At 41.6% G+C, this 27,917-nt stretch overlaps 1 protein-coding gene across 3 annotated transcripts in view; it reads left to right on the top strand.

Moving 5' to 3' along the window:
* The first annotated feature begins 4,586 nt into the window (after nucleotides 1–4,586).
* XKR4 (XK related 4) overlaps nucleotides 4,587–27,917 on the top strand; it is a 401,928-nt gene continuing 378,597 nt past the window's right edge. For all 3 annotated transcript variants that reach the window (XR_012920230.1, XR_012920231.1, XM_076005302.1), the window contains exon 1: nucleotides 4,587–5,500. Coding sequence is in view for 1 of the 3 variants with exons in the window: in XM_076005302.1 (XP_075861417.1) it covers nucleotides 4,692–5,500 (809 nt within the window). In the remaining 2 variants the exon portion in view is untranslated. The remainder of the gene's footprint in view (nucleotides 5,501–27,917) is intronic.

A 27,917-nucleotide genomic window follows, 5' to 3' on the forward strand; every position in this document is an offset into this window, starting at 1 on the left:
AAAACAAAGTTTGGCAATTCTAGAGGAATTTTGTTGTAAAAGGTTTCAGAAAAATGCAATAATGGCTAGAAAAGGAATTGGAATCAAAAGAAGTTTTGTTTTGCTTTGTTTTTAAACTAGTGTACACATAGCAGCATGTTCATACACTGATTGGGGTGAACTGGCAGAGAGGGGTATTGGTGACTGTGGAAATGAGTGTGGAAAGGTGCTGTTGAGCAGTGAGAGGGGAAGAGGGCTGGTGAACAGGTGGAGGAGTTGGCCTTGCAGAGGCAGGTGGGAGTAGGTGGTACAAATGCTGGGAATTGGGCAGAGAAGGTGCCGAGAGATTGTGTGGGTTCTGTTCTGATTGCTCCGTTTTTCCCAGTGGAGTAGGAAGAAGAGTCATCAACAGAGTATAAGAATGGGGAAGGAGGTATTCAAAGTTTGAGAAGGGAAAATACAAAAAGACATATAATAATTTAAAAGAGAAAATACTAAGGGACTAGGAAGATGGGGTGTGATGCTGACCAAGTTTAGGGCCCCCTTTAGGCTGAAGGACAAGGACCGAAAGGAGTGCGGTCAGCACGGCCATGCACCTCCTCAGCCCCGGCAGTCACACCGGGTCAGGCCTCAGAGTGGTGGAGAATGGCACTTAACTAGGGCTGGTGTTTTGTCAGGTAAGAGGGACAACAGAGATGAACACACGTGCAAGGGGTGTTTTTAGTGACTGAACGTGAAATGTGTACAGTGTAAGAAGAAAGGTGAGGGCATGAACGGGTTAAGGAACATGAAAGTGAGGTAGAATCCAGGTTCAAGGGTACTTGAGAGAGTGAATGAACCAGTTCGGAGGAATTAATTAGGCAGTGGGATACTTGAAATTGAGATTATGAAGCTATTGAGTAATGGTAGAATTTAAGTTATACAATGGGAATAAATCTCTGAGATTGGATAGAAGATAAAATTATTGAAGGACAGATCAAATTTTGATAGGCCAAGAATCTGTATTAAATAACTGATTTTGACATGGGTGGTCCAAGGACTGTGTTTTGAGGAACTCCAGTTTTAGGTAGAGTTGACTAGCTAAGCATAAAAGTTTAGAGTGAAATCAGAAAACACGAGGGAGCTGGAAGAAACAGGATGATTATTTACAGAACGTTGTGTGTTGAGTGCGCTGGACACGGTGTCAAATGGTTTACACACATCTTTTTATTTGTTCCTGGCAACAACACTGAATTCTAGAGACCACTATCACCTCTATTTCACAAATGATGAACATGAGGGGCAGGGAGGTTAGATAGCATGCCCAAGGATAACTCTGAGTCCAGACTTTGAGCTCTTAGCCATTATGTCCATCTGCCTTGATAGATGCAATGATTATGATAGAGCAGGTAATATTAAAATCCACATCCTGAGATGTGATTACCAGATTTATGGGATTAGAGACTCTTGAGAACAATATTGTATACAAAGCCCAGTAATATACATGATCTCATCTAATCCTCATATTAATCCTGTGTATTAAGTAATTTGCTGGATCACAGGGCCAGTAATTAGCAGAGCTGGATGTGAAAGCATGTCTTCTGACCTCTTGCTCACATACTCCTTCCACTAACTAGGGGTTGCCATTACTTTCCAGAGATGGTTCAGACAGCAACTTTAAAGAGACTCTGAACAGTTTTGAATAAATGTATTAATAAGGAAACCATTGCTAGTTATTTCATTTTAGAACCTTACAGAAAAAGTCTCATAATTCCTGTGTTTCCATGGGAACATTTGTCAGCACAGAATGCAGCATTCTTCCTATCATGGAATGTTTTTTCTATAAATCCATGCATTCACTGGAACAATATTTATTGAGCAAATAGTCTGTGCACGAGCTGTGTTAGGTGCAGAGGATATAACTGAATAAGAAACATCCTGTTCGCATGGAGCCTGCAGTCAGCTATAGGTCTGCAGCACCTCACATACTCTGCAGGGCCTTTTCACGTCTGGTGCAATTTAAGGCACTGCATTTGACCTAGAATACACTCTATCCCTTAGGACCCAGTTACCTAAGAGATCATTCCTCTCCCTAATGGTTTGGCACAGAGTAGATCAGCAGTACTGCCCTGGAGATGGAATCTTAAGTTTGAACTCTGGGGAAACAGAACCAAGGTGTTTTCCAAAATCGGATTTTCCTACTCTAAGAGGACCTAATTTTAAAGCTGGATTTAGGAATACACCCTTTTGCCTGTCATTCTCAGTAGCTCAGTGGTACTGTGTTGCTCCTCAGCTACCACTTGGCCAGGTCTTTTGCTAGAAATATTGGATTTGTGCATGCCATATGTCTTAGTCCATTTTGCATTGCTGTAAACGAATACCTATGACAGGGTAATTTATAAAGAAAAGAGGTTTATTTGGCTTATAGTTTTGCAGGCTTTCCAAGCACAATCCCGGCATCTGATTCTGGTAAGGGCTTCAGGGAGCTTCCAATCAAGGTAGAAGGCAAAAGGGGTATAGGTGTGTCACATGGCAAGAGGAGCAAGAGAGAGAGGAAAGGGGTGCCAGGCTCTTTTAAACAACCAGCTGTCACATGAACTAGTAGAGCAGAACTCATCTATTACTGTAGAGAGGGCACCTAGCCATTCACGAGGGGTCTGCCCCAATGAGCCAAACACCTCTCACCGAGCCCCACCTCCAACACTAGGGACGAAATTTCAACATGAGATTTGGAGGGGACAAATATCCAAACTACATCACCATTTGTAGGCTCTGTGGCCCAACAAGCTCTTACCAGAATGTCAGGCAAAGGCCAAGTAAGTCAGGGCCCTGGCTGTGTGGATAAAGGACAATGCATTCAGAAGACGGGCAAATTACATTTTGTCCAGCCTGGTGCTGAAAGAGCTGATGAGCTGTATCACAAGATGAGCGCGGCGGCTATTTCCACGTGCAGAGAGATATTCGTGCACTTCTACATGATAATGTTGCTGATTAAGAATGGCACTTACACCGGCTCCAACTCACCTGGCACCTAGCGCAGGAAAGCAGGGCGGTTTGGGGTGTTGTGTTAGCCTCCAGATTTAGAAGATTCCAACTGGTGCTCTTAGTGGCAGTGTAGCGCTTGTTGCCTCACTTCCCTCTGGTCTTAAAATATGTGAGTCACAGTATAATTTAAGAATTACACTCTCTGTCTCTTACATTTGCAAAAGTTTAGTGAGACAAATCAAAGCTTAAATTTTCTTATTAAAAACAAAATGAAGATCCTATACTTTTTAAAACCGCAACATATTTTGTATTCTCCTTGAACCACTCCGATCACAGATTTAATTTATTCCAGTCATCATTTCTGGAGTTGTGGGACCACACAGCCAGTTTGCAACCCCTACAGCTTTAAGAGAAGCTAATTCTAATTTTGGAGTAGAGGAGGTGGCGCCAGTTCCCAGCTCCCCGGCTCCCGCCCGCGGGCAGGGGGCGGGGCCGGTACTCAGTTTCCCGCGGCTGCTAGCCTCGCCGGCGGTCCCGAGTGCTGCAAGCCACCGCCAGGGATGCGGGGCTGCCCACCTGCCGGGCCGCCTGGCTGCCGCTCCTCTCGGCTCGGTCGCTGAGGGACACGAGCCAGGGGGCGTGGGCCCGGGCCACTGAGGGCCCGAGCGTCTCCTCCCATTTCTGAGCCGGGGCGGTCCCGCCCGCCGGAGAATCCCGGAGCCCTCGGGACACCCGCTGCTTCCCCCGAGGGCGCGGGCTCGGGGCTCCCGACGGCGCCGCGCGCTCTGCACTGCCCGCGCGGCCCGTGCTCGGGCGGGCGCCCTTTCCCTCCCGCTGCAGGCCGGGCACGCCCACTGCCGCTGCGGGCACGCGGCGCCGCCGTCCGAGTTAAAGCGCTTCTCTGCACACTCGCCGGCCCGGCCGCACCCAGCCCGTGTCAGGTACCCGCGGCGCCGAATACAAAGAGGCCCGCGCCGCTCCGGCCGTCGCCGCCGCCACACCCGCCCGTGCCCACTCTCCTCCGTCCTCCGCGGGGCCGGCCGCGGGGGACCCTCCTCTCGGCGCGCCTGCCCTCCCCCAGTGTCGCTCAAACCCACCCAGCGTTCCCCGAAATCCCGGGAGCCGGGCCCTCCACGGCCGCCTGCTAGCCCCGCGGCCGCGCCCCCGGCCCCGGGACGGCCAGGCCGCGCCCCCAGCCCGCCGCTCCCCCCAGTCCCAGCCCCTCCTCCGGGCCCTCCTCCTCCTCGCCCCTCCCGAGCCAGGGTGGGAGCGGCGGCAGCTGGAGGAGAAGGGATGAGGTCATCCTCTCCCTCGGAGTCAGCTGGTGGAGGAGAGGCAGCGGGAGGAGGCGCGCGCGCGGGGAGGAGAGGAATGTGCAGGTCCGGGCAGCGCCGCGGCGGCCGCTGCTGCTCCTGCTGCTGGCGGCGGCGGCTCGGGCGGCAGCCGCGGGCCCGGGGAGACGAGCAGCGCGGGAGGCGGGCAGGGGCGCGCGCGGGGCGCCGCGAGCAGCTTGGCTCCGCGCAGGCAGCCAGGCGGCGCTCCTGCCGGCCCCGGGCGCGCCGCTAGCCCGGCCCAGCGCCCAGCCCGGCGGGCGGCGGCGGCGGGCGGCCGGCGAGGCGGCGGCAGGGCCAGGAGCGGGGAGCCGCGCCGCCGGGGGAGGCCGGGGCGCGGCGAGGAGGTGGCGGGAGGAGGAGACAGCGGGGAAAGGTGTCAGATAAAGGAGGGCGCTCCTCCGGTTCGGAGGCATCATGGCCGCTAAGTCAGACGGGAGGCTGAAGATGAAGAAGAGCAGCGACGTGGCGTTCACCCCGCTGCAGAACTCGGACCACTCGGGCTCGGTGCAGGGGCTGGCTCCGGGCTTGCCGTCGGGGTCGGGGGCCGAGGACGAGGAGGCGGCCGGGGGCGGCTGCTGCCCGGACGGCGGCGGCTGCTCGCGCTGCTGCTGCTGCTGCGCCGGGAGCGGCGGCTCCGCGGGCGCGGGCGGCCCGGGCGGCGGCGCGGGCGGCCCGGGCGGCGGCGGCGGGGCGGGCTCCGCGGCGCTGTGCCTGCGCCTGGGCAGGGAGCAGCGGCGCTACGCGCTGTGGGACTGCCTCTGGATCCTGGCCGCCGTGGCTGTGTACTTCGCGGACGTGGGCACGGACATCTGGCTCGCCGTGGACTACTACCTGCGCGGCCAGCGCTGGTGGTTTGGGCTCACTCTCTTCTTCGTGGTGCTGGGCTCCCTCTCTGTGCAAGTGTTCAGCTTCCGCTGGTTTGTGCACGATTTCAGCACCGAGGACAGCGCCACGGCCGCCGCAGCCAGCTGCCCGCAGCCTGGAGCCGATTGCAAGACAGTGGTCAGCGGAGGGTCTGCAGCCGGGGAAGGCGAGGCTCGTCCTTCCACGCCGCAAAGGCAAGCATCCAACGCCAGCAAGAGCAACATCACCGCCACCAACAGCGGCAGCAACAGCAGCGGGGTCACCCGGGCCAGCGGCAAACACAGGTCTGCGTCCTGCTCCTTCTGCATCTGGCTCCTGCAGTCACTCATCCACATCTTGCAGCTCGGGCAAATTTGGAGGTACCGTATCAGGGGTGGGGGAAGAGGGAGATTTGCTACTGCTACTACATCCCCACTGCTTTGCTTTGCACGAAAATTGTTCAGAGTTGCTGTGGTAGTAACCCTAGTCACACTCAGTTGTTGTTGCTTTTTTTTTTTTTTAATTGGGGTTTGCATTTTTAAAATTTGAGATCTCAGCCTAGGGTGGGAGGGAAGTGAGAAGCAAGGGAAGTACAGCAAATTGGGTTTGATCACCTTATCCTTCGGTCTTCCCACTCCGCCTCACTAGCTTCTCCCTCTTTCTATGCTACAACCCTCCCCTCCCCATTTTTAGTGATATTTAGTCTGAGTAGGAGAGGATTCCTGTCACATCTTCTAAAAATCTTTTTTTATTTTGTTGAATTTGAGGTGTGTATTGCAATTTTGATGGTTTCTTTTTTTCTCCCTGGGAAAAATTGCTAATTCTAGTTGGATGGGAGTTTTTGTTGTTTAGAAGTACCCTCATTTTAATAATCACTGCTAGAGAAGTACTATATTCAAAGTAAAGAGCTTAGTAGGGACATGACTTGTCTCATATGTGTATCTCCAAGCATGAGTAAGTACATGTTTTGGTATCCAGACTTACGTTTATAGTACACATTCTGATTTTCTTGCAATATCCTCATATCTAATTTCTCATATAACTAAGAACCTTTTGAAAAGGTGTGTCGTGTAAACTTTAATCATACTTGGTATCTTCATTGGCTTTGCTACTTGTCATCTTATCTGCCAAGTGTTTTTTACACAGATAGCGCTTACACTTACAAACAGGGATACAAGGCTAAACTTGTTGGGCAGAGGGAAGCCATTACTCCAACAGTCACTGCATGAACTTGGGAACATAATTAAGTAGTATGCTCAGGAATATGTCCTTTTGACTTTTATATGTTTTTAGTAGCTTTTTGAAGCAATATTTTAGGTCTACAAAACCTATTTGTATGGAAGTATATAAATTCTAACATCTCAGAGCCTTTTTGGTTTTAAAATGACTTAGTAAATATGTAGGTATAAGTAAAATGAGGAAACTTCATAGAAAGTGCACTAAGAAGGGACTACACTCTGCTATATCAGTGTTCTTTATCAATTTCATTTGTAATTATTTTTGTGCTAAAATACATTGTAAATCATTGACTATACTGAAGTGTCCCATGTGGAAACAACTCAGAGAATTTTTGAAATAGAACCACAAATTTCTTTTTGTTTACAGTGGACAACAGTGTTTTCAACTGAGAAACACAAGTATGATGATTTCACAACTTTTCCTAGGATAATGCTTTGTAAAGCGGGGTGAGAATTGCCATAGACAGTAACCTTTCAGATTGGGAAACTTTTTCTTTTTTTCAAGCAGATACTCTCTTGGAAAGTGATATATGATATGCAGTCAGACAAATTGATGTTGGACACCTCCATATTTTGGACTCAAAAGGATGTTTTGAAATGTCAGTTAAATGTGATAGCTATATTTTCCATGGATGACTATCGGGAAAACTTACAGATTGATGTTCTTCTTCAAGTATGATGAAGAACTTAAATGTTTGATTTAGTTTCTGAAATTATTTAGTGGTTAGGATGCATATGGTTAGCATTTGTAATCTGATAATATGGTCAACGAAGCTTAACACTCCATTATTAACTTTTTCAAACTTTATACAAAATTTGGATATGACTTGCTTTTAATCACCTCTAAAGTTTTTAGATTTATGTAAACAATGCGAACACTTCTCAATTCTATTGAATTGAGAATAACTGAATAACTATATTGAATAACTATACATGTTTCCTACAGATTGATACTTTATGAAAAATCTGATATCAAATTCTGTGACCTGAAGAAGTCGTTTATTTTAATTATAGTTGCATTTACTAGATCTTCTAAGCCAAACATTTTCCCAGATGAAAAATGATGCTTAATTTTCTCAAGAATTAAGATGTAGATAGACAGTGAGAAAGAATTAGGAAAAGATAAAGGCTTAAAAATGTCTCAGAGAGACCACAGCCACTTGGTCAACTGGTCATACAAAAAAGTTATCAAGGGAGAGGTTGGATGAAAGGGTAAGGTTGAATGTAAAAAGAAAACCACAGCTGTCAGACAAATGCATTAACTAACCCAACCCTTAGAGAAACTGTGGTCACACATGGCTGCTTTTAGTAAAGCATTTCTACAGTACTTTCCTTAGAGGCTTTAAAGTTTAGTATGGTGATGCATGATTATCTGGAAGTAATGCTGTTGGAAATATCAGATGTTTGTCAACATTTTCAGATTAATGTGTTTAGTATGTAAATCTGAATTATTATCTAATCTATTTTAGGTATTTAGGTATTATCTAATATTATCTAGTATTATCTAGTATTTAGGTATTATCTAATCTATTTAAGGTATTTATCAAGTATTTTTTTAAAATCACTTTAGCCTAATGTAGGAAATTGAAAAGAGATAAGAAAACTTACAGAATTTAACACTCAGATAGATGCCTGCTAATAATGTTCCAATTTCTCTAAGCATTGAACATTTGAATGGAACTTTGGGGAGTAAATACATCTTTGATAATAAGCTAGTGAAATACAACTCATCTCAGATTATTGTATTAGATCTGTATCCTAGACCACTATGATTCCTTAAATTAGAATCATCCCTCTTCCTCTTCTGGCTTTTCTTTTCAATGCATTGTACACAAATACTGTAGAAATACCAGGGTACTGAGTGGTTCAAAGCCCAGAGGTCATTATTCATGTTTTAACATGCTACTTCTGGAATCAATAAAATAGATTTTAGCTAGGTTGGTAACTGTTCATTGTATTTCCATGCAATTCTAGTTATTTTAGGGAAGGGCTAGATTCTAAAAGCTTTCTGTAGATAAATCTTTTGAAATAACATCAAAGTGTTTATTTGTTCAGAAATAGCCATTTGAATTATTGTGAACAAGATTTGAGTGTATTTATACATGTATTACAAATGCAACTGCTAAAAGCGATGATATGTATTCATTTTAATTAAAGTTTACTAATGGGAAATTAATGGCGGCTTTTAAAGTCGCAGGAGGTGATGCTAGGAAAGAGCCATTTGAAATAATGAAGTGAACCTTTGCTATTATGTGAAAAGAGCAATTATGACTTTAAAGACACCCTGCCTGTGAATGAATGAGAAAGTACTTTTCTTTCTTATTCTTTTCATATGATTCCAGAAAATACTCAGAGTGCAGTTCAGCCAATGGGAATCACAAATGCTTAATGAGAACAGTTTTTAGTCCTCATATCCATGATCAGTTACATCTAAATGTCTTTCCTTCAGAATTTGTAAGATTTACTCTTAGAATTTTACCTGAAATTCTCCTGTATATGTATGCATATATTTATTTGTTTTCTGGAAAACATGGACGTTGCAAACAATAAGTCAATGGATGGTAGAGTGGGGAGTATTTTCACTATTTTTCTGTTGTGGGGTTTTGTTTCTGAGTCTCTATCATGAGAGTGATGTGGGAAAGACATGGTGAAGATGCAGTTTGTTTTCTATTGTCATGTTCAGTATTTCATAAGATATTGAGTGTGTTCCATGTTCAAATAGATTGGGAAAATGATAGGTTAAACAGATCTCTCTACAGTAGGACTTCTCAGAGCCTTTAATAAGCTAATGTACAGTTGCCAGTAAGTTTTTTAAAGGCACGTATATTAAATACTCTTGTAATGATATGGCATACAAAGCACTTTGAGAAACACGCCTTTCTTAAACCCGGACAAATAATAATGATAATTTTATTAAGCACTTTAAAAATCTGTAACTGTTCTTATGCTTTTTATCTCTTCTAAGTTTTATAGTAACCTAAGAGAAAATTATTAGTATCTTTATATATGTGAGAAAATTGGCTCAGAGAGTTTAAGTAACTGGTACAGCAGGCCACCCAATTATTAGGTGGTGTAGCTAGGATTCAAAATGTGGCATATCTTACCATAAAGCCTATGCTATGCTTTTTCTGGCTCAATTGGCTACCTGCAACTTGGATAGTAATGAAAACTTGGATAATAATGACAACAACGTATAAAAATAACAACTTACTATAACTGGAGATGGTAAAATGGGAAAGGGAGTGGCAGTAGACAGATTGGGAGATCTTTCCAGTAACACACCAGTAATTAAGTGATAAACGGGAGACTTGACCTCAGATTGTTCAACTCTCAGTTCAGTGTTCTTCTTGTTGGACTCTGTAGACGTACTGAGGTGGTTGTACTAAATCACAGATGAGTAACATATTCATGTAGTAGTTTTAATGATTAAATGGTATAATGTATGTGACCATGCAAAAAGTTACTTGCAAATGATAACAAGTTCTAGATAATCAGGAATAGGTAAAAAAGAGAGACAATATAGGTTATACCTTCTACTATTGAAAAGGAGCTTTATTGATTCTGAGTTGCTCCTGAATTCTAATATAGGTCAGGCAAGATTGGTGCTATTTGGTGAGTTTATTGAATAACTATTTTCTGTATATTTGTGTTTCTTCTCTTTGCGTATTACTTTATTCATTCAACATATAGGGAGCACGTACTATATACAAGACACTGTGTTAGTTACTAATTATCCCAAGCTGGGTAAAACATACATCTTTTGAAGGCATCTACTGTCTAGTGAGGAAGACATAAAAGTAAATTATTTCAGTACCAGGAAATAAGCGCTATGATAGCAACAGGAAACACAAACCACCTTAGTTCAGGTAAGACTCTCTGGAAGAGGAGATGTCTGAGCAATTTGAACAATAAGAAAAATCTGCTATTTGAATAAAGTGGAACATTGGCTTTAGAGCCTTGGATACAATGCATAAAGGCTAGAGGGGCAAGAAAGAAGAAGGCAAGTTAAGTGTGTGCTCTACATACAAAGTAAGGGAGACTAGCTACAGATGAGGATGCAGAATTACTTGGGCTAGATAAAGAATCTAATTCAGATTTTATTCTAAAGGCATGGAGGGGCCATTGAAGGATTATAAGGGGTGAGGATTGTTAAAAAAAAAGTGTTAAACCATTGTTTTATTCAAAGGAATGACAGAAAGTTGAAAGTTTCAGAGGATAGGTCATCAATTTATCTCTGACTTAATCATGTCTCTACCATTCATGAAAATTCATGACTTCACATGCTTTGAGTTTGGGTGTTATTGAGACATATAAATAGACTCAATATGGTAGGAGAGTCATTTTTCAGATTGGTTGAAATTTTTAATTTTATTTATATTAAAGTAAATTCTTGGCAAAAATTTATTTTGGGTTATTTTTTGAAGGTTTTTCTTAGGATATGGTGGTGTTTACCTTATTGAAATTTCGGGTCTTCTGATCCATAGAAGTGTGGTCCTTATATTTCTGTAGCACTTTTAAGTTTCCAGACGGCTTCCATGTTCTCTTTCCTTTTAATAATCTTTGAGCTAGCGCTTCTGTTTTGTATATGTGGAAATTGAAATAGATAATTTTAAATGTTTTTGAGGTCACATAGTTCTGGCCAAATTTTAGGCTAGTATTCAATCTGCTATGGGACGGGGGAAAGCAACATGAAAAATGGTTGACGGGTCTGAGGATGGGTAGGTAGAATAGAAGCGTGAAAACTAGAGAGCTCTCTGTAAAGTACTAAAGGATGTAGCATGGAAGAGGCATTGGCCTTCTGCGTAGGCCCTCTGTGACAAAATGGATGAGACCTCTAGGAAGAGAGTTTGAACTGTCTTTTAAGTAATCAAAGGTATTCACAAATCAACTAAGATTCCTTAGAAGCAGTGAGTTTGCCATCATTGTAGTGTTGAAGCATAGTTTGGAAACCTAGGTAGAGATGTGGTAGAGGTACTTAAACTATCATGCAGAGGGTTGCCTAGAAGATCATCTTCTAGTCCTGAGATTTTATGATAATTTCCATCATTAAATTCTGCTCCAAACTTAACAGACTAACTTTTGCTTTTTTTGTGGATGAAAGAAGTAGAATGCATTTTTTTTCAATACTGCTATTGTGCCACTTTAAAATCTATTCATTGTTTTATGGGCCCAGTGTCTTCCCTGGAGCCTCACAGAATCCTGAATGCTGGATTTGGTATTGAAATCTCTGAGTTAGCTGACAGGTATAAGTCCACACACAATCAGGTAGCTCCTTATACATTTGCTTGGGCTTCTATATGAACTGGAGTAATTTATTCATAAATCTATCTATAGCATATATATATACTATAAACACACACACACACATATATATACACACACACATATATATGTGGTGTCTTGCACTAATTAGTGAAAAGGTTGTAAATTGTTTCTAATCACCTGAACTATGAACTGTTTGCTTCACAAGGGTAAAAATTTTTTTTATACTTATTATTCCCCATCAGAATTTCAGACAACTTTAACAGAGCATTTGAATCTAGCATCTGTGCAAATGTATCCTAGCAGTTTTGAATATTGTCCACAAATGCTTGGGACAATAGCTTTGAAAGTCTTTGCTGAGTCACTTACAAAAAAGTCCTTAGTGATTGAATATCCAAGCACATAATTTGCTATTAAGTATGTTCTGTATGTTACAGTTTGAATGACATAGTCTACCTATGAATTTATTAATAACAGCAATCACTGTGTAGCAAATAAATAATGGGTGATTCCCCTTTACATGGACTCACTGGCTAATCTGGGTAACATGTTTTTTTTTTTAACTTATTTTAGAAATTTGTATGGTATACTAGCTATACCTATGGAAACAAGACTGAGAATTAGAACTGAATTTATTATTCTTATGTATTATCACATATAAGACTCATTATGGTGCTAGTTGTGAGGGAATATTAATCAGGTGTTATCTTGAAAATAATGTGTTGTTTAATTTTGGGGAAAATCACATTCAGTAATTCTCAATAGGAAATATTCTCTTAAATGGCATTGCGTGATTCTGACCACCATAACAAGTGACCTCATTCCAACAATGTGATGGTGTCACTGGCTGACAAGGAAGGAAAGCCATGGACAAGTCCTCATGAAGTTACTCTAATGGTTGTGGAAGTGGCATGTACAAGTATATGTGCTCAGTGAACATCTGCTGGTCTGTGAATAAAACACAGGTGCTATTCTTTCTCCTTTCTGAAAGCATAGCTGTACTTGCTGCTCAGTTATCTTGTTGAGTTTCTAAGGGTACCATGAATCAGAAAAGGTGTAATGTTATCTGGAAATGATAGGACAGGTCACCCCAGCTCCTTTTTAGATTCCTAGGGTATTAGGGAAGTAGAGCTAAATTGTGTGAAGTACTAGTCACTCTCTGAGTAGAATGTGCCTAGAAGCACAAGTTATCATTCCTGGTATTGTTGACAGGATAGTCAGAGTGGGAAAGCTTTTCAATAGGTATTTTTCATTGAATTCTTACCTATACTTACCTGTCTGAAAATATACTTACACATGGAATGATTTTTGATATTTTCTGTGCTTCTGTCCACTCAGAAGGTTTACAGCCCCCACTGTCACTATTACTACCACCATCATCAGTATAATTCTTATGATCATAGAACACTAATTCCATATCTGGTATATGTACAGAACTAATACAGATTGCTCATTTTAAGAGAAACCAGAGAATGGTCAAAATGAAAATAAATCAGTCTGGAATCCCCCTTGAGGTGGTCTGGTTGACACCATTAGGTCTTTTCTACCCTGAAATGGAGAGACGGGGTCATAGTTAGAGTATCAGTGATAGAACTCATATAAAGAGGCACCTGTCTCTTTGGGAACTGGACTAAATGGGGTGTCAGAACAGATGATTTCCTTCCTAATAGCTTCAGGTCCCATGCAGGCCACGTAACTGCTCTGGGTTATGTGTTACTGTATGTGTAGACGATACAGTGTAACTCCTGGGGCCCCACAAAGTTTGGATCTGCTTTTGGTTTCCTCCTTCTGGGTCTTAGGTTTCTGTCTGTATAATGTGATTGGTTAAAAAATAGTTTCCTATGTTTTTTCAAGGTCTAAAATTCTGATTCTTCTCTTATTATACATGCTTTTTATTTGCCCAGAACCGAGAGTATATGCTCTAGAACAGTGGTCCTCAAACTTTTTAAACAGGGGGCCAGTTCACTGTCCCTCAGACCATTGGAGGGCCGTTGGAGAGTGCGGGGCACATTCCACACATGCGCACTGTGGGCCTGGGACCAGTTGGCCGCTAAGCCGGACAGGCAGCGGTGGCAAAAACACCTGGCGGGCCGGATAAATGTCCTCGGTGGGCCGCATGTGGCCTGAGGGCCGTAGTTTGAGGACGCCTGCTCTAGAATGTCTGTATGTGTTCTTCTAAAGCCACATAGCCTTTCTGTGTTTATGTAAGTCAAAGAGGATCTAAAAAAGGACATTTCAAAGTTGATAATATTAGTGCCTAAACTTTCAGGAATTGGTATTATTTGTACATGAAGAGAGAACCTTAAGTTTATTTATTTAATGCAACTAACTTTATGTCATTTCCAAATTTTAGTTATAATCAAATAAAACTATTTTCATTAAAACACATACCTAAGTATTCGAAACTGATGTTAAAAATGTTCCATATCACTAATTCTAAGATATGCACCTTACAGATTTTGGAAGCCAAAATCACCATCTCCATTTCATGTAGTGAGGTATGCACAGCTGGAGTGCTGTGATTAACCAATAAATAAGAACAACATTTCACAGGCTTAAAAAGAACTGTCCATTATGTCAATGAGAAAATGGTTATGAGAGCTAAATTTGCTTTTAAATTAAAAGCTTGTCCTGGCTTACATTGTCACTGGTTTAACATGCTGAAAATTGAATTTAAACTCTATACAGAGATACTGTATCCAGTATCTTGTTTAAAATATTTTAACAAGTATACTTGTTTAAAATGGGGATATATTACACTCTGCTAGAAGAAGAAAGCATTGCATTAACCTTCCCTGGATGTGAATTCCCTGGATTCTAGGATGTTAGAAATCTGTTGTGAAGCTAAACAAGTTTTAACCCCATGCCAATATTTCAGATTTTAAATTTAAAAAATTTTAAATATATATCTTAAAATTATCTGAACTATGTATGTCAAACCATTTTCTCATCTTTATGAATCATAAGTAGGCTGTTTGAATCAGTTCTGCTTCTTTTGTTTAATTTACATGCAAGCTGTATTTCCCTGTCAGGGGAATCCTTTTATATAAACAGAGCAGTGGGCATAATGTGGGCTGAGTGAGGATTAGTCAAATAGAAAACCATGTATATATAGAAGAAGTAGGATCTATTGTGAACATGACTTGAGAAAGACTTCAGAGGACTTTGGTTTGACTTCCCATCAAGTTCACTCTGTTTAAGGACAAAGTTACCTTTCTGAGCCACCGGTCTGAGAGATTTCATCCATGCTTGGGTGAAAGGAAAATGTCTGGCTTCTTTTTTCTGCAGCTCAGATGCTATTCATGAATAAAGATCTCAGTTCAGGGCTGAATTCTTTACTTTTCAGGTCTCTTTTTTGTTTTGTTTTGTTTTTCTTTTTTGTTTTTCGGGAGCAGAGAGTTAGTAGTCAAAGCAAAGGTAGCAATTGTAGCAGTAATGGTAACTAAATGATCCCCCATAACTTCTAACGTTAGTTCATGGCATGGTCACTGCGTCAATGTGACAGTAACAATGAGGGAATGATCCTTCATTGAGGCAGGGGAAAAGATTTGTAAGTGTTTCTTCTGTTTTGATAGACTTTCCGCCCATTAATTAATTTCCTATTTTGCAAAAGTAAAATTAATAACAATTATTTTTTAAATGGACTTTTCCAGAAGACTTTCCCAAACAATTGATAATACTTAAATCTGTTATTATAACAAAAAGCAGGAATATGTTCCATAGGGTTTTGTATTTCCAGGGGATGTACTACTATTAAGAGCAACATAGCACTCTGGGAGGCCAAGGCAGGAGGATCATTTGAGCTCAGGAGTTCGAGACGAGCCTGAGCAAGATCGAGACCCCATCTCTACTAAAAAAAATATATATAGAAAGAAATTAGCTGGACAACTGAAATATATATATAAAAAATTAGCTGAGCATGGTGGTGCATGCCTGTAGTCTCAGCTACTTAGGAAGCGGAGACAGGAGGATCACTTGAGCCCAGGAGTTTGAGGTTGCTGTGAGCTAGGCTGACGCTATGGCACTCTAGCCCAAACAACAGAGTGAGACTCTGTCTCAAAAAAAAAAAAAAATAGTGACAGTCACAAATATCCTGTGGGATTTTTCCTGATGGGGTGATGGTCAGGTTCGAAAAATTGAGTTCTAGATGGGTGTGGGTTACCTAACACCATTCTAATGAAAGCATAAGTATTAGTTGTCTTCTTACTTCTGAAAAGTAATCATCAGTTGTAATTATTTAGGATATCATATCTACCTACTTCAAAATAAGGTTGGAATTAAATAAGTAAGGGGGAAGAAGCCTGAAGTTTTTATCAGGCAAGCATGTCCAAATACTCTAGAAAACATCATGTGCTGTATTCTCTGATTTGCTCATAGGAGCTTAAAGTGTTGTCTAAGACATGCATCTATTAGCTTGAGTAAGAAAAATTTAACCACAAGAGAAATCAACAAAAATAAAGAATTTTATTTCATAATCAAAGAGCAAATTTTCAATCCTTGGACGGAGTAGGAAAATTGTACTGATCCCTAATATAAAATGCATCTCAGCAAAGCTGAAAGCAAGGCCTCACTAGTTTGTTCTCAGGGCAAAGAAAGCAAAACTTGAGTTATGATAATGGTCAGGTTTATAGGGTCAACTGGATATTGAGGGCACCATTGGGGTCTGCTGTTCGAGTGTGTTTGACCTGACGGTTTTGGGTTACCAGAAGTAGGCAAGAAGTCAGCATCCAGAATGTCAAGGCCAAAGCACATCCTCACAAATGGGAAATACCTTAGAAACCTGGGAGTCTAAGCAAGGGCCGGAAGTAAATTTACTAACAGTAGAGGTAGGTGAGGATCCAAAATCAAGGGCATCAAGAAAGTAAACCATGATGCCCATACTTCAAAATGTACAATTGAAGGGAAATTTTGATTTATGTCCGCAATATATAATATCTGCTGGCCTGATATTGAGAAACAGGCCCAAGATGAGACGTTGACTTCTGATCCCACTGAGGAGAGGGCAGAGAGCTGGAATTGCAGGCAGGTTCCCACTGAATGACAGGGACCACATGCAAACTCATTAGCAGCCCATTGGCCAAATCACTGCCTGGTCACTCTGATAAGTTGCTGAGAACGGAATGACTAAAATAAGTGACCAGCGATAACCCTTTATTCATGGACTTCACAAACATCTGCTTAAAATTATAGGAAGAAAAATATATTAAAAGAATGTACTCTCAAACAGTTTACTGACCAGGAAAGGAGCGAGTCATGGGTGGAGCTGTGGCCTTGCTGCACAGGGTGGGACCTGCAGACCCACAACATGGGCATCTCTTGGAAGTTTCTCAGGCAGAATCTCAGGCCACCTACACCTGCTGAATCTCAACCTGCATTTGAAGATCTCTGGATGATTAGTATGCACATTAGAGTTTGCAAAGCATGGAGCAACTACTGTTGCTACAGGGGAGGGGCCTGTCAGCTGAAATGGTCAGGAAAGACTGGTCCACGCTGGACACTGATGGGAAACATGGTTGATCAGACGTTGTAACCGGCCTGCTCATCAGTTAGCTCACCTAGCGTGATAGCGAGGGCTGTTGCTTACAAACTAGCGGCAATAGGTACGCACACACACAGGAACCTCCTTATAAACAGTACTTTAAAGAAAATGTGAATTTTCCATTGGCGAGGAAGTGAAAGATTCAAACATTTATTAAAATTCCATTCTTTTATGGGTTTATGTTTCAGAACTAATCTCTAAGAAAATAATTCAGCATGTTGACTACCTGCCTCTCAGTTTTATGTGGTACTTAGACCTTCTGTCACTTGGCCGCTAGAGCTGGAGTCGTCAGAGTGGAAGGGAGGTGGGAGAGAGGGACATGGCCTTCGTGACAGAGGTGGACGCTGCGGCAACCAGTGGCTTCAGAGTAACCAGACACTGGGTGAAGGGCAGTGGTTACTCTGCGTGGTTACTCTGCGTGGTTACACTGCGTGAACCACACAGAGTGAAGGGCTCTCACCAAGTCATGATGGTTGCTATCTTTGCTTGGAGAAGTACAGTGGGCTGGTGTGGCATTCTTATTCACATGTTTCTGAAAAAGAAGCTGTCTTGAGGGTGGACAAAGGCCATGCACACTGGCTGGGTGGAGAGGAGAGTGGAGAGAGAGAGGGCAGGTTTCTGGGCATCCCTCAAACTCAGCTTTTAGTCTGATAGACCAGGGAGTCTCTGTATCCACATGGGGAGAGAAGAACTGAGGTTGGAATAGAAGAAAATGCAACTAGGACTCCAGGCCTGAAAGACTAAACTCTGGCCGGGAGTTAGCTGGATATTCATATAACACAATATGGAGAGATTTCTGTTGAACAGCCTGCTGCATGCAATGCCCATAGCCACAGTGACCCATAGGCCCACATGGCACAGATCCTCTATGATGAGAGATAGCATGGTTTAGCTTGATTTCATGCTTTAGCATTTGTCTTCTTAAGTAAGAAATAGGACTTTCAACAATATGACGAAATATATCACTGTCTACATTTTAGAATAAAATGGAAATGGTGCCTTATAAAATGTATACTTGTGTAAACATTATTGATTTCCGTATTTCACGTTATTCAAGATAGAAAAGATGATCTTCCCAGAAATGCCTCTTTCCAAAGTAATAGTTTTCTAATTTTCCTTTCGTACAACAGCTGGTGTTGCTATGCGGTCATTTTTGTTGCTAGCGTTCCCTCCCCCATCTGTGTGTGAGGATGTGATTGTTCCGTGCGGTGTTCTTAAATGTTTCCATGGAGAGTTACCAAGCTAATTTTTCTCAGTCTGCTCTATCAGTAGGTGCGATCACTCTGCTAGTCTCTAGACCTGAGTGGCTTTTCAATATGGTAGCTACCACCTACACATGGCTTTTGGGCACTTGAAATGTGACTAATCCCTATTGAGATGTGTGCTAAGTGTCAGATACCTGCGGGATTTTGAAGACTTAGTATACAAATAAGGATAATAGACATGTCATTAACCTTTTTTTATTTATTACATGTTGAACTAATGATGTTTGGGGTATATTGGATTAAATAAAATATACAATCAAAGTTAATTTCACTTGTTTTTTACTTTTTAAATGTGGCTATCAGAAAAACTAAAATTACACATGTGGCTTGCATTATTTCATTTTATTGGACATTGCTGAGCTAGGTGATGTCAGACCTTCTTGAGGAGGGAGAAGAGGGAAGTCTAAAGTGAAATGTTCCGAAATACTAGGTAAGGGTTTGCTAGAAGTTACCAGGGAAAAGTCAGTGAGTTGTTCCGCTGCTGAGGCAGGTTTACTTAATGGATTTTGCAAATAAGATTACCTGCTGGTAAAAACTGACTCTTTAGGAGACAAAACCCCTAATAGTGAGCAAAGCTCATTGAATTCCCTGTTTCCTGCCTTGCTTAAGGCCGAGCAACATGCTGTGCTTATTTGGCAGTTTAATAAATAGTATGTGATGATGATAATAAGGACTGAATCTTTGTGAGTGCCATTGTAGCTTGTCATGCACACTGTTCATACTCAGTTAACCAATCTTCTCATCAGCCTCGCAAGGCAGGTGTTCCTGTTGTTGCCATCTGAGGATGGACCAGCTAAGGTTCAGAGAAGGTAGGAGACTTGCCCAGGTGCACACGGCTACTAAGTAGTAAGTATCTGGGCTCACATTCATGAATTTTGTTCTCAAATCTCATGCTTTTTCTACTGTATCTTACTATTTTTCAAGATTATTCTAAGGGAGTCACTTGGAGAAGCATTTCCTGAGCTTTCAGACTGTGCTGAAAATGGCAATGCATTTGATTTTACCATGATAGCAACGGAAACTAGTTAAGAGTAACTATTAGATTTTCCTCTGATAACCAGGATGGGGAGAGACACAGCTGTTGAAAGAAGTCAGATTTGTGTCTTGACTTTGTGCCGTTAATTTCTCAACCATAAAATGGAGGGTGGGAGTTAGATCATTTCTGAGGTCCCTTCCAGCTTTATAGTTCTCTGAAAACTGGTACCTAAACTGAGCATTTCAATTCTTTTTATACACCTTATCGAATATCTACTTGGGGAACAATATTCACATTTTATTGACCTGGGCTATACTTCTGATAAACTACTCCTGGGGTTGACTTTGCACACCAAACTTCAAGCACAAAGATTACAGATTAATTTTATCTATAATGTGTCTCATTCATTTAATATCTATTGGTAAAACACCTGTTATTTCCATTGGATAATGCATGATACCAAAGAATACTAAGTAGGTTCCATTCTCATTTGAATAGTGTGTAATTAACTTGTATTTATATCCTCATTTTGCATGTAGTCATGCTTTGCATATACTAGCATTGTACTGCGTGTATGTTCATGTATTATGAATTTCACTACAAACATGTAAGGCTGAGCCCCTCTGTCAATTGCATCACTCTCTCTCTCTCTCTCTCTCTCTCTCTCTCTCTCTCTGAGACCAGCAGGATTTATATCTATGTGATGTAATTTCAAATTTACCCCTTGAGACCTATCTCAAAGGCCCAACTCTAATGTACAAGTGCTAGGAGATTTGTCATTCTCAAATACATGAAATTCAGAATTTTCACAATCAATATAAATGCAGCTATCCTTTGTATAAGCAATTCCAAAAATTTCTAAAAATCAAAAGAATTCCCTTGCACCTATTTAAAAGATGCCTCCAAAAGTGGATATGCATTGTGTTGTAAGGGCTCACTTAACTGATGAATGAGTGGTCAGTAGCTTAAAAGAAGGGGGGGGCGGTTACCAGTTACAGTCTGGTCATTATTTTAATTTATTTTTGGTAGCATTCCATGAAGAATATGCAGTATCATTTTCCTTTTTAGTTAAATGGCATCTTTGCAAAGTCTAGTTTTTCCAGAGAGACTAGGTGATTTACAAATATGTTTTCAATATTCATTGCATAAAATGGGTTCTTATTACTTAGGTTTTTGATTCCAAGATCAAATATGCTCTAAGAAACATGCAGATCTGTACCATTTTTTTCCATTATTTTCTTTTGTGTATACATGTGACCATGTGGTTATATGGGTTAGGAGATGTTGGAAAAGCAGACATGATTTAATTAAGCTTGGATACTCTGGAGTGAAAATGCCTTTGCTCATTCATTTGATAAATAGTTATCAAGCATTTACTATGTGCATGTGCTGAGCACACACAGATGAATGAAATGCGTTCTGTGATCTCAAAGAATTCACTCTCCTGCAAGAGACTCTCTCATTTTTTAAAAAGCTTTATTTATTTATTTATTTTTTATTTCAGGATATTATGAGGCAACAAACATTTTGATTGCATTTTATGTCTTTGCCTCACCCAAGCAAGGATTAGAGGCATGCCCTTCCCCTCTACAATGCTCACCATGTCCATCAATTGTAAGTTTACCACCCCCCACCCCAACCTCTAACCCCTGGAGAATATTACTACCATGTGAGCACCAGAGTGTTGATCAGTCAGTGCCAATTTGATGGTGAGTACATGTGGCGCCTGTTCTTCCGATCTTGTGATACCTCACTTTGGATAATGGGCTCATGCTCAATCCAGGAAAATATAAGAGGTGCTAGATCACTGTCGTTTCTTATAATTAATATTCTATTGTATACACATACCAAATTTTAATAATCCACTCATGAATTGACAGGGGATGTGGGTTGTTTCCACATGCTTGCAATAGTGAATTTTGCTGCCATAAACATTCGGGTGCAGATGTCTTTATTATAGTCCATCTTTGTCTTTTTTGGGTAGATGCCTAATAGTGCTATTGCTGGATTGAATAGTATTTCTATTTTTAGCTCTTTGAGGGATCTCCAAATTCTTTTCCACAGAGGTTGCACTAATTTGCAGTCCCACCAGCAGTGTAAGAGTGTTCCTGTCTCTCCACCTCCTCGCCAGCATTTGTTGTTTGGGGATTTCTTTTTCTTTTTTTTAATAATATTAAATTCTTTAATTATTATTATTATTATTTTCATTACAACAACTTTTGGGACATGTGAAGGGATTTTTTGATAGAGGCCAATCTCACTGGGGTTAGGTGATATCTCATTGTGGTTTTGATTTGCATATCCCTAATGATTAAAGATGTTGAGCATTTTTTTTATATGTTTGCTAGTCATTATTCTGTTTTCTTTTGAAAGTTTCTTTTCATTTCCTTTGCCCATTTCTTGATGGGGTTGTTGGATTTTTTTCTTGTTGACTTTTTTAAGTTCTAGATAGATTCTTGTTATCAGCCCTTTATCGGATATGTAGAGAGCAAATATTTTCTCCCATTCTGCAGGCTGTCTATTCACTCGACAGTCAATGGCTAAAAGGTAGCATGTGTTCTCAATGAGGGATAGACTTGTTTGGGAGAATAGAGGAGGGATGGGGGCTTCTGCCTGGAAGGTTTTATAGAGGGAGTAACTTATCTTTTGAGTGGGACCTGAGAGAATGCCAAGCAGAAAGAAAGGAATGGGCGAAGACATTTTGTGGTGTGCTGTGCAGAGGGCTGAGAGGGAAGGGATAGACGGGAAGAAGGTCAGCGGATGAGACAGGAGTTTGAGGCCACACTAACCAGGTCCTCGGTGCTTTCCTAAGGCAGGTGGTCTTGATCCTTCCTGAGTGGGCAGCACTGAGGGTCAGAGGAGGCTCAGGGAACGTGCTCAGACACAGATTTTCAAACAGTTACCCCTCACAGTGGGAGAGATTGAATCTCAGTTTGGAAATATCGGAGAAGGAAGTCTCCTGTGCTCTTCAGAGACTGGGAAAAGGAAATGTGGGTGAGGGGTAGACCTGAACAATCTTCAAAACTTTCACATGCTCTGGTAATGAGTGAGTGAAATGAAAGCACTTAAGTGGGCTTGGCCAGCTTCTTGTAAAGATTCTGATAGTACTGGTTAAGAACTCTATTTAATGAGTTATTGGAAAAGGCATAAACATAAACAGAGTTGGGAGCATGTTAAATAAAGATGCTCTGTAAATGTAGGCCGGGCAATTAAAAAGATTTACCAGAGTAAAGCTAAATACAGTATAGTGGATAATTAATGAGCCTGTGACAACTCAGTAATAACTACCCTGAACTTTTACAATGGTGCATTAACATATGTGCTCATCAGAAGGAGGGTTTGTTTTCACAGTCAATGCCAGTTTGCTAGGAAGTTTCTCACAGAACTTAATTAGGGATTCCTGGTAACCGAGCCTGCTGATTAACTAACCTCCTGAGCCAAAGGTGACTGACATTGCTATTTATTCATGGGTTTCTCGTTGAGCTTAACAGGAGTTTGGTTGTAAATTCAATTCTCCCTTTTTTGGATTTCCCAGGCTCTAGCTCTAGATGTTATTTTGGTTTTCAGTAGCAGTTATCTTTCTTACTTTATGAAATGAACTTCTGTTTGCTTTGTAAATAGGTGAACTCTGACCTGGGAAAGACCTCTGTAGGTGAGGTGTGGGTTCAGATTATTAGGTTGTAATGAATTCTCCATCTTTGAAACTTTAGGATTATGGGTTAGAGACAGCTCAGTAAATATTCTTCAGGGGAAGGTATTTTTGAGAGCTGCTGATTCCTTTTATTTCAGTATATCTTCATTTCAGCAGTTTTAGGTTTATAGAAAAATTGAATGGAAAGTACAGAAAGTTTCCATATGCCTTCTTCCCCTCCCCCCACCTGCCACTTTCAGTTTCCCCTGTTATCATCTTGCACTAGTGTGGGACGTTAGTTACAATTGTGGACCGATATGGGTACATTATCATTAACTGAAGTCCATAGCTTCCATTAGGGTTCATTCTTTGTGTTGTACGTTATATGGGATTTGACAAATGTGTAATGACATGTATTCATTATTACAATATTGTGCATAATAGTTTCCTTGTTCTAAAATTTCCCTGTGCCTCTGCCCCTCCCCACCCCACGTGGCAACCACTGATGTTTTTACTGTCTATAGTTTTGCCTATTCCAAAATGTCATAAAGTTGGAAGCATATAGTGTATAGCCTTTGCAGATTGGCTTCTTTCATTTAGCAGTATGCATATGGGATTCCTTCATATCTTTTTGTGGCTTGACAGCTCATATCTTTTTAACGCTGAATAATATTCTACTGTCTGGAGGTATCACTATTTGTTTATGTGTTCACCTACTGAGGGACATCCTGGTTGCTTCCAAGTTTTGGCAATTATGAGTAAAGCTGCTATAAACGTTCATGTGCAGAGTTTTGTGTGGATGTAAGTTTTCAACTTATTTGGGTAAATACCAAGGAGCACAATTGCTGGATTATGCGGGAAGAGTAGGTTTAGTTTTGTGAGAAATCACCAAATTGTCTTCCAAAGTGGCTGAACCAATTCACATTCCCACACTTACCGGCTTGTGAGCACCTTCTGTGTGCCAAATGACCCTAGGTTAGGGATCCAAAGTAGTGAACAGTGCTATTCTAGAAAGAGTTAAGATACCATGAACTTGTTCAAGTTACAGATGTGCTAAAAGTAGGGAGTAGTTTAGTATTTAGGATCTCTGCTTTATAAAATAAATCACATAATTGTTCTTGATGAGACATGGATAAAATAATAAAAATTTATATTGCTGGAAGTGGTACAGTTGTTCTTGTGATGCATTTAGGTAGTTCTATGGAATTATTCTGCTAGGTATCTGTCCATAGAGTTCTGACACCAATTCTCTGGTTTCACATGAGTGAAAGAAAAACTATTGGTACAAAATTTGTCTTTGTATCTTTGAGATTAGTGATTTTCATGGATTAATAAATATGCTCAGTAATTATTATTTTAAAAATATAAGGCCGGGCGCGGTGGCTCACGCCTGTAATCCTAGCACTTTGGGAGGCCGAGGCGGGCGGATCGCTCAAGGTCAGGAGTTCGAAACCAGCCTGAGCGAGACCCTGTCTCTACCAAAAATAGAAAGAAATTAATTGACCAACTAAAAATATATATAAAAAAAATTAGCCGGGCATGGTGGCGCATGCCTGTAGTCCCAGCTACTCAGGAAGCTGAGGCAGTAGGATCGCTGAGCCCAGGAGATTGAGGTTGCTGTGAGCCAGGCTGACGCCACGGCACTCACTCTAGCCTGGGCAACAAAGTGAGACTCTGTCTCAAAAAAAAAAAAAAATATAGCCATGAAATCAATACTTTTTGTTTTTCAGGATCAGGGAAAAAATGTGCAGCACATACACAACACCACACACACACACTCATACTCACGTGCACACACATCTTTTGAAATACTCCAGAGTTCTGCCAGAGACTTGGACAATTGTCTGGGGTAGCAGTAGCCCACCTCCCTCACCCCTCCTCACCTTGGGGTCTGCCTCTAATGGACTTAAATGCAAATTGTACACATATGAGTGGCAGAAAATTGGTTTCTTTACCTTTTAAAAGGCCTTGCCAGAATCTATATTTGAATTGTTACAGCATTAGCTAGTAATTGAGCTGAATTATTTTTGTAATTTTTAAAAGTAGATAATGAATTAAGAATTTTTCCTCATTTGTTAGACTAAAGCCAAGAAATAAAATGACCATGTTAATCATTTTTAGCCCAAGTTATATAATCAGATAATTTTGTTTACTTTGTACTGTATAGAAACAAATTTGGTATTAAATGTCAGTATCAAATATGAAAGCAATATAAATGTCTTTACATCATGTATAAATATTTGTTTCAATGCATGTTCCAAATTTGTTTCCATATAGTCAACTTTTTTGTGGTTTTTTAAATTGTATACAAATATTTGTGAAACAGAAAATTTTATGTGATGTGTTAGGACAAATCTAGTAAGCCTATCTGGCTGAGGAGGACACAAAACCTTCATTAAAGTTCATGAAACAGAATAAGTCATTCTATCTGGTTGAGGCCTCAGCTCTGGAAGGGATTGAGACTTCTATCTCTGTGTAGTGAATATAAATTATAAATCTGTTGATTAAATGGAATCATTTGTGAATGAGAAATATGTGGAAACTTTCTTTGTAATTGGCAGGCATGCTAAGGAATTACTTTTTATTTGCTTCAAAGGAAAAACAAAGTTTTACTGATTTAGAGATGAAAGCCCTGAAATTCCACTGAACAAACATAAAATTCAGTAGGAATAGAAAAAAAATATCGTTCACATGAACTCTAGCCTAAAAGCTGTGATTTGCAACAAAGTGCTTGTCTTCCTTTTCTTCTGTATAAGAAATGATTAATTAAACTTGTAGACACCTGAGGATTTCTCCGTGGTCACATGGGGGCTCCTCAGGCAGCGAGAGGAAGGGGAACTAGAAACATGGTGAAGACAGACGGGAAGGGACAGGCTGTGCATACTTTCTTGACTGTGCTCTTTATGGCAGCAGAAACTCTGATTTGCTCACAGCAGTGTCCCAGCATATAGTATGTTATCTGGCACATTGTTGTCATTTAATACATATTTATCGATTAAATGAATGAAATGGAAATCAGCCAATTATTGGAGAACTTTATTTTCATTCCAATGAACATTCAGCAAATTCCTATTTTCTCTATGCTTTATTTTACTTTTGAACTTCATCCACAGGAATAAACAAAGCATTTGATGCCCAGGACGTCCCCATGTGGCACGCCTGGGGCCTCCCTGTTGAGTTCAGCAGTTGGCATCAGGCTAGTAGGCGGAAGGCGCGGGTTTCCACAGAGTCGAGACTCCCTTTTAGCTCACGGCACGGGCTGGGGAACCTCAGAGCCCCCCAGTCTGCGGTGACACTCATCCTCCGAGTTTCCCTGTCAGTTCCCTTTGAGAACGTCTCAGGAGCAGACAAATGAGGACCTTCCCTCCCAGGCCCAGGATGAGCCTGGCTCTTCCAAGTAGGAGCTTTGTTCCTACTGAGCACGCCGCGCTTTCCAGGAGCCGCGTGGAAACCCCTCTTTGCGTAACGCGCCCTGCGCTTCCCGCAGGGGAGACCGCAGGCCTCCGAGTGACAGCCGTGATTTATTACCGCACCTGGTCCCATTCTTGTTTTCTCCTGGGGACCAAGAGCGAGCAAGTGAAACTTGCACCGTGTTTTAGGCTCTAAAACGACATTTTGCAGTTAACAATTATGACTGGACAAAAATCGTGTGGCCCTCCGCCGTGCTCCTCAGTGTTGGACAGCTTGCATCCAGCCTGCCCCGCCCGTCTCCACGCCCTCTTCTCAGCCCTTTCTGGAACCTACCGTAGTAGAGTGGAAGCCTTGGTTCCTTCTCCTCAGCCCGCTGTTGATGCAGAGTGTCGGGCACCCCTCCGCAGGGCAGGGCAGAGGCGCTTTAGTTGTTTGCATGCTCTAGGGGTTCCCTTTCCTCCCTTGCTCAGCGATGGAGAGTCCAGCGTTAACGTTAGATACTACTAGGAGCGTGAGGACTCTTTGCATTAGTCTGGTGGTGTTTTAACTTTTTGACAAACTTTTAAAGCTACACACTTTTTTGTTACAGTTTCTTCTATTTCATCACTGTAAGTGTTGAGCTTCAGAAGAGCTGTCAGTATCTGGATAACTGAGGGAAATTTTGGTGCAGTTTTGCTGTTCTCTGTTGCTGTAATGTGTACAGCTAGTGTTACAGCTCTTGACTGGGGAAAGAATCGAGGGGCACAGGAAGAGTCGGAGAACAGCCTTTATTCCTCCAGAGCAGGCTCAGCACAACTAGCCTCACAGCTCTCTTCTGGTCTTCTCATCCCCCTTCCTTGGGCTCCTCCTGCTTTTATACCCTTGGTAGGGCTCAAAAAGCATCCAATCAGCTACAGGCTTTAACATCCAATCAGCAACAAGCTTTAACATCCAATCAGCAACAGTGGGGTTCAAAAATTACCCAATCAGGATCATGTGAGCAGTGCAGTAGGATGACAGGAGGCTGCTGAGCACCCAGGGTGGCCCAGACAGCCCACGCAGCGTGAGGGGGCGGAAGCAGGTGGTGGCACGTGGGCCCAACGGCATTCCAGCACTGGGCCCCAGCGGGGATGCGGAGTGACAGAGAGGCGGCAAGCGGCTGCATCCGGCACCTGACATTTTGTGCATCAATACCATTTTCAATATCCTCCTTTTTAACTGTAAAGCTAGGTTGAGGTTTCCAAGTGTAATACAAGGGGAGCATCATTTTCTTCAATAATAATCTATCCATGCCTGAAATACTACATTTGGTAATTCATCAAAATGTTTAATAAGGCCCTACCAAATGCTGGGCAGCCAATTGTAGCAACACCCAGACTCTGCTAATACTATGGAAGTATTTTAAGCTCATATTAGTTTTAACATGAAGCCATTTTCTTGGAAAATGGTGTTGATGGGAGAAATAAGTATAACAGATCTTACCTATTTTTTTAAAA

The sequence above is a fragment of the Microcebus murinus genome, chromosome 7 (genome assembly GCF_040939455.1).
Source record: "Microcebus murinus isolate Inina chromosome 7, M.murinus_Inina_mat1.0, whole genome shotgun sequence".
Taxonomy (NCBI): domain Eukaryota; kingdom Metazoa; phylum Chordata; class Mammalia; order Primates; family Cheirogaleidae; genus Microcebus; species Microcebus murinus.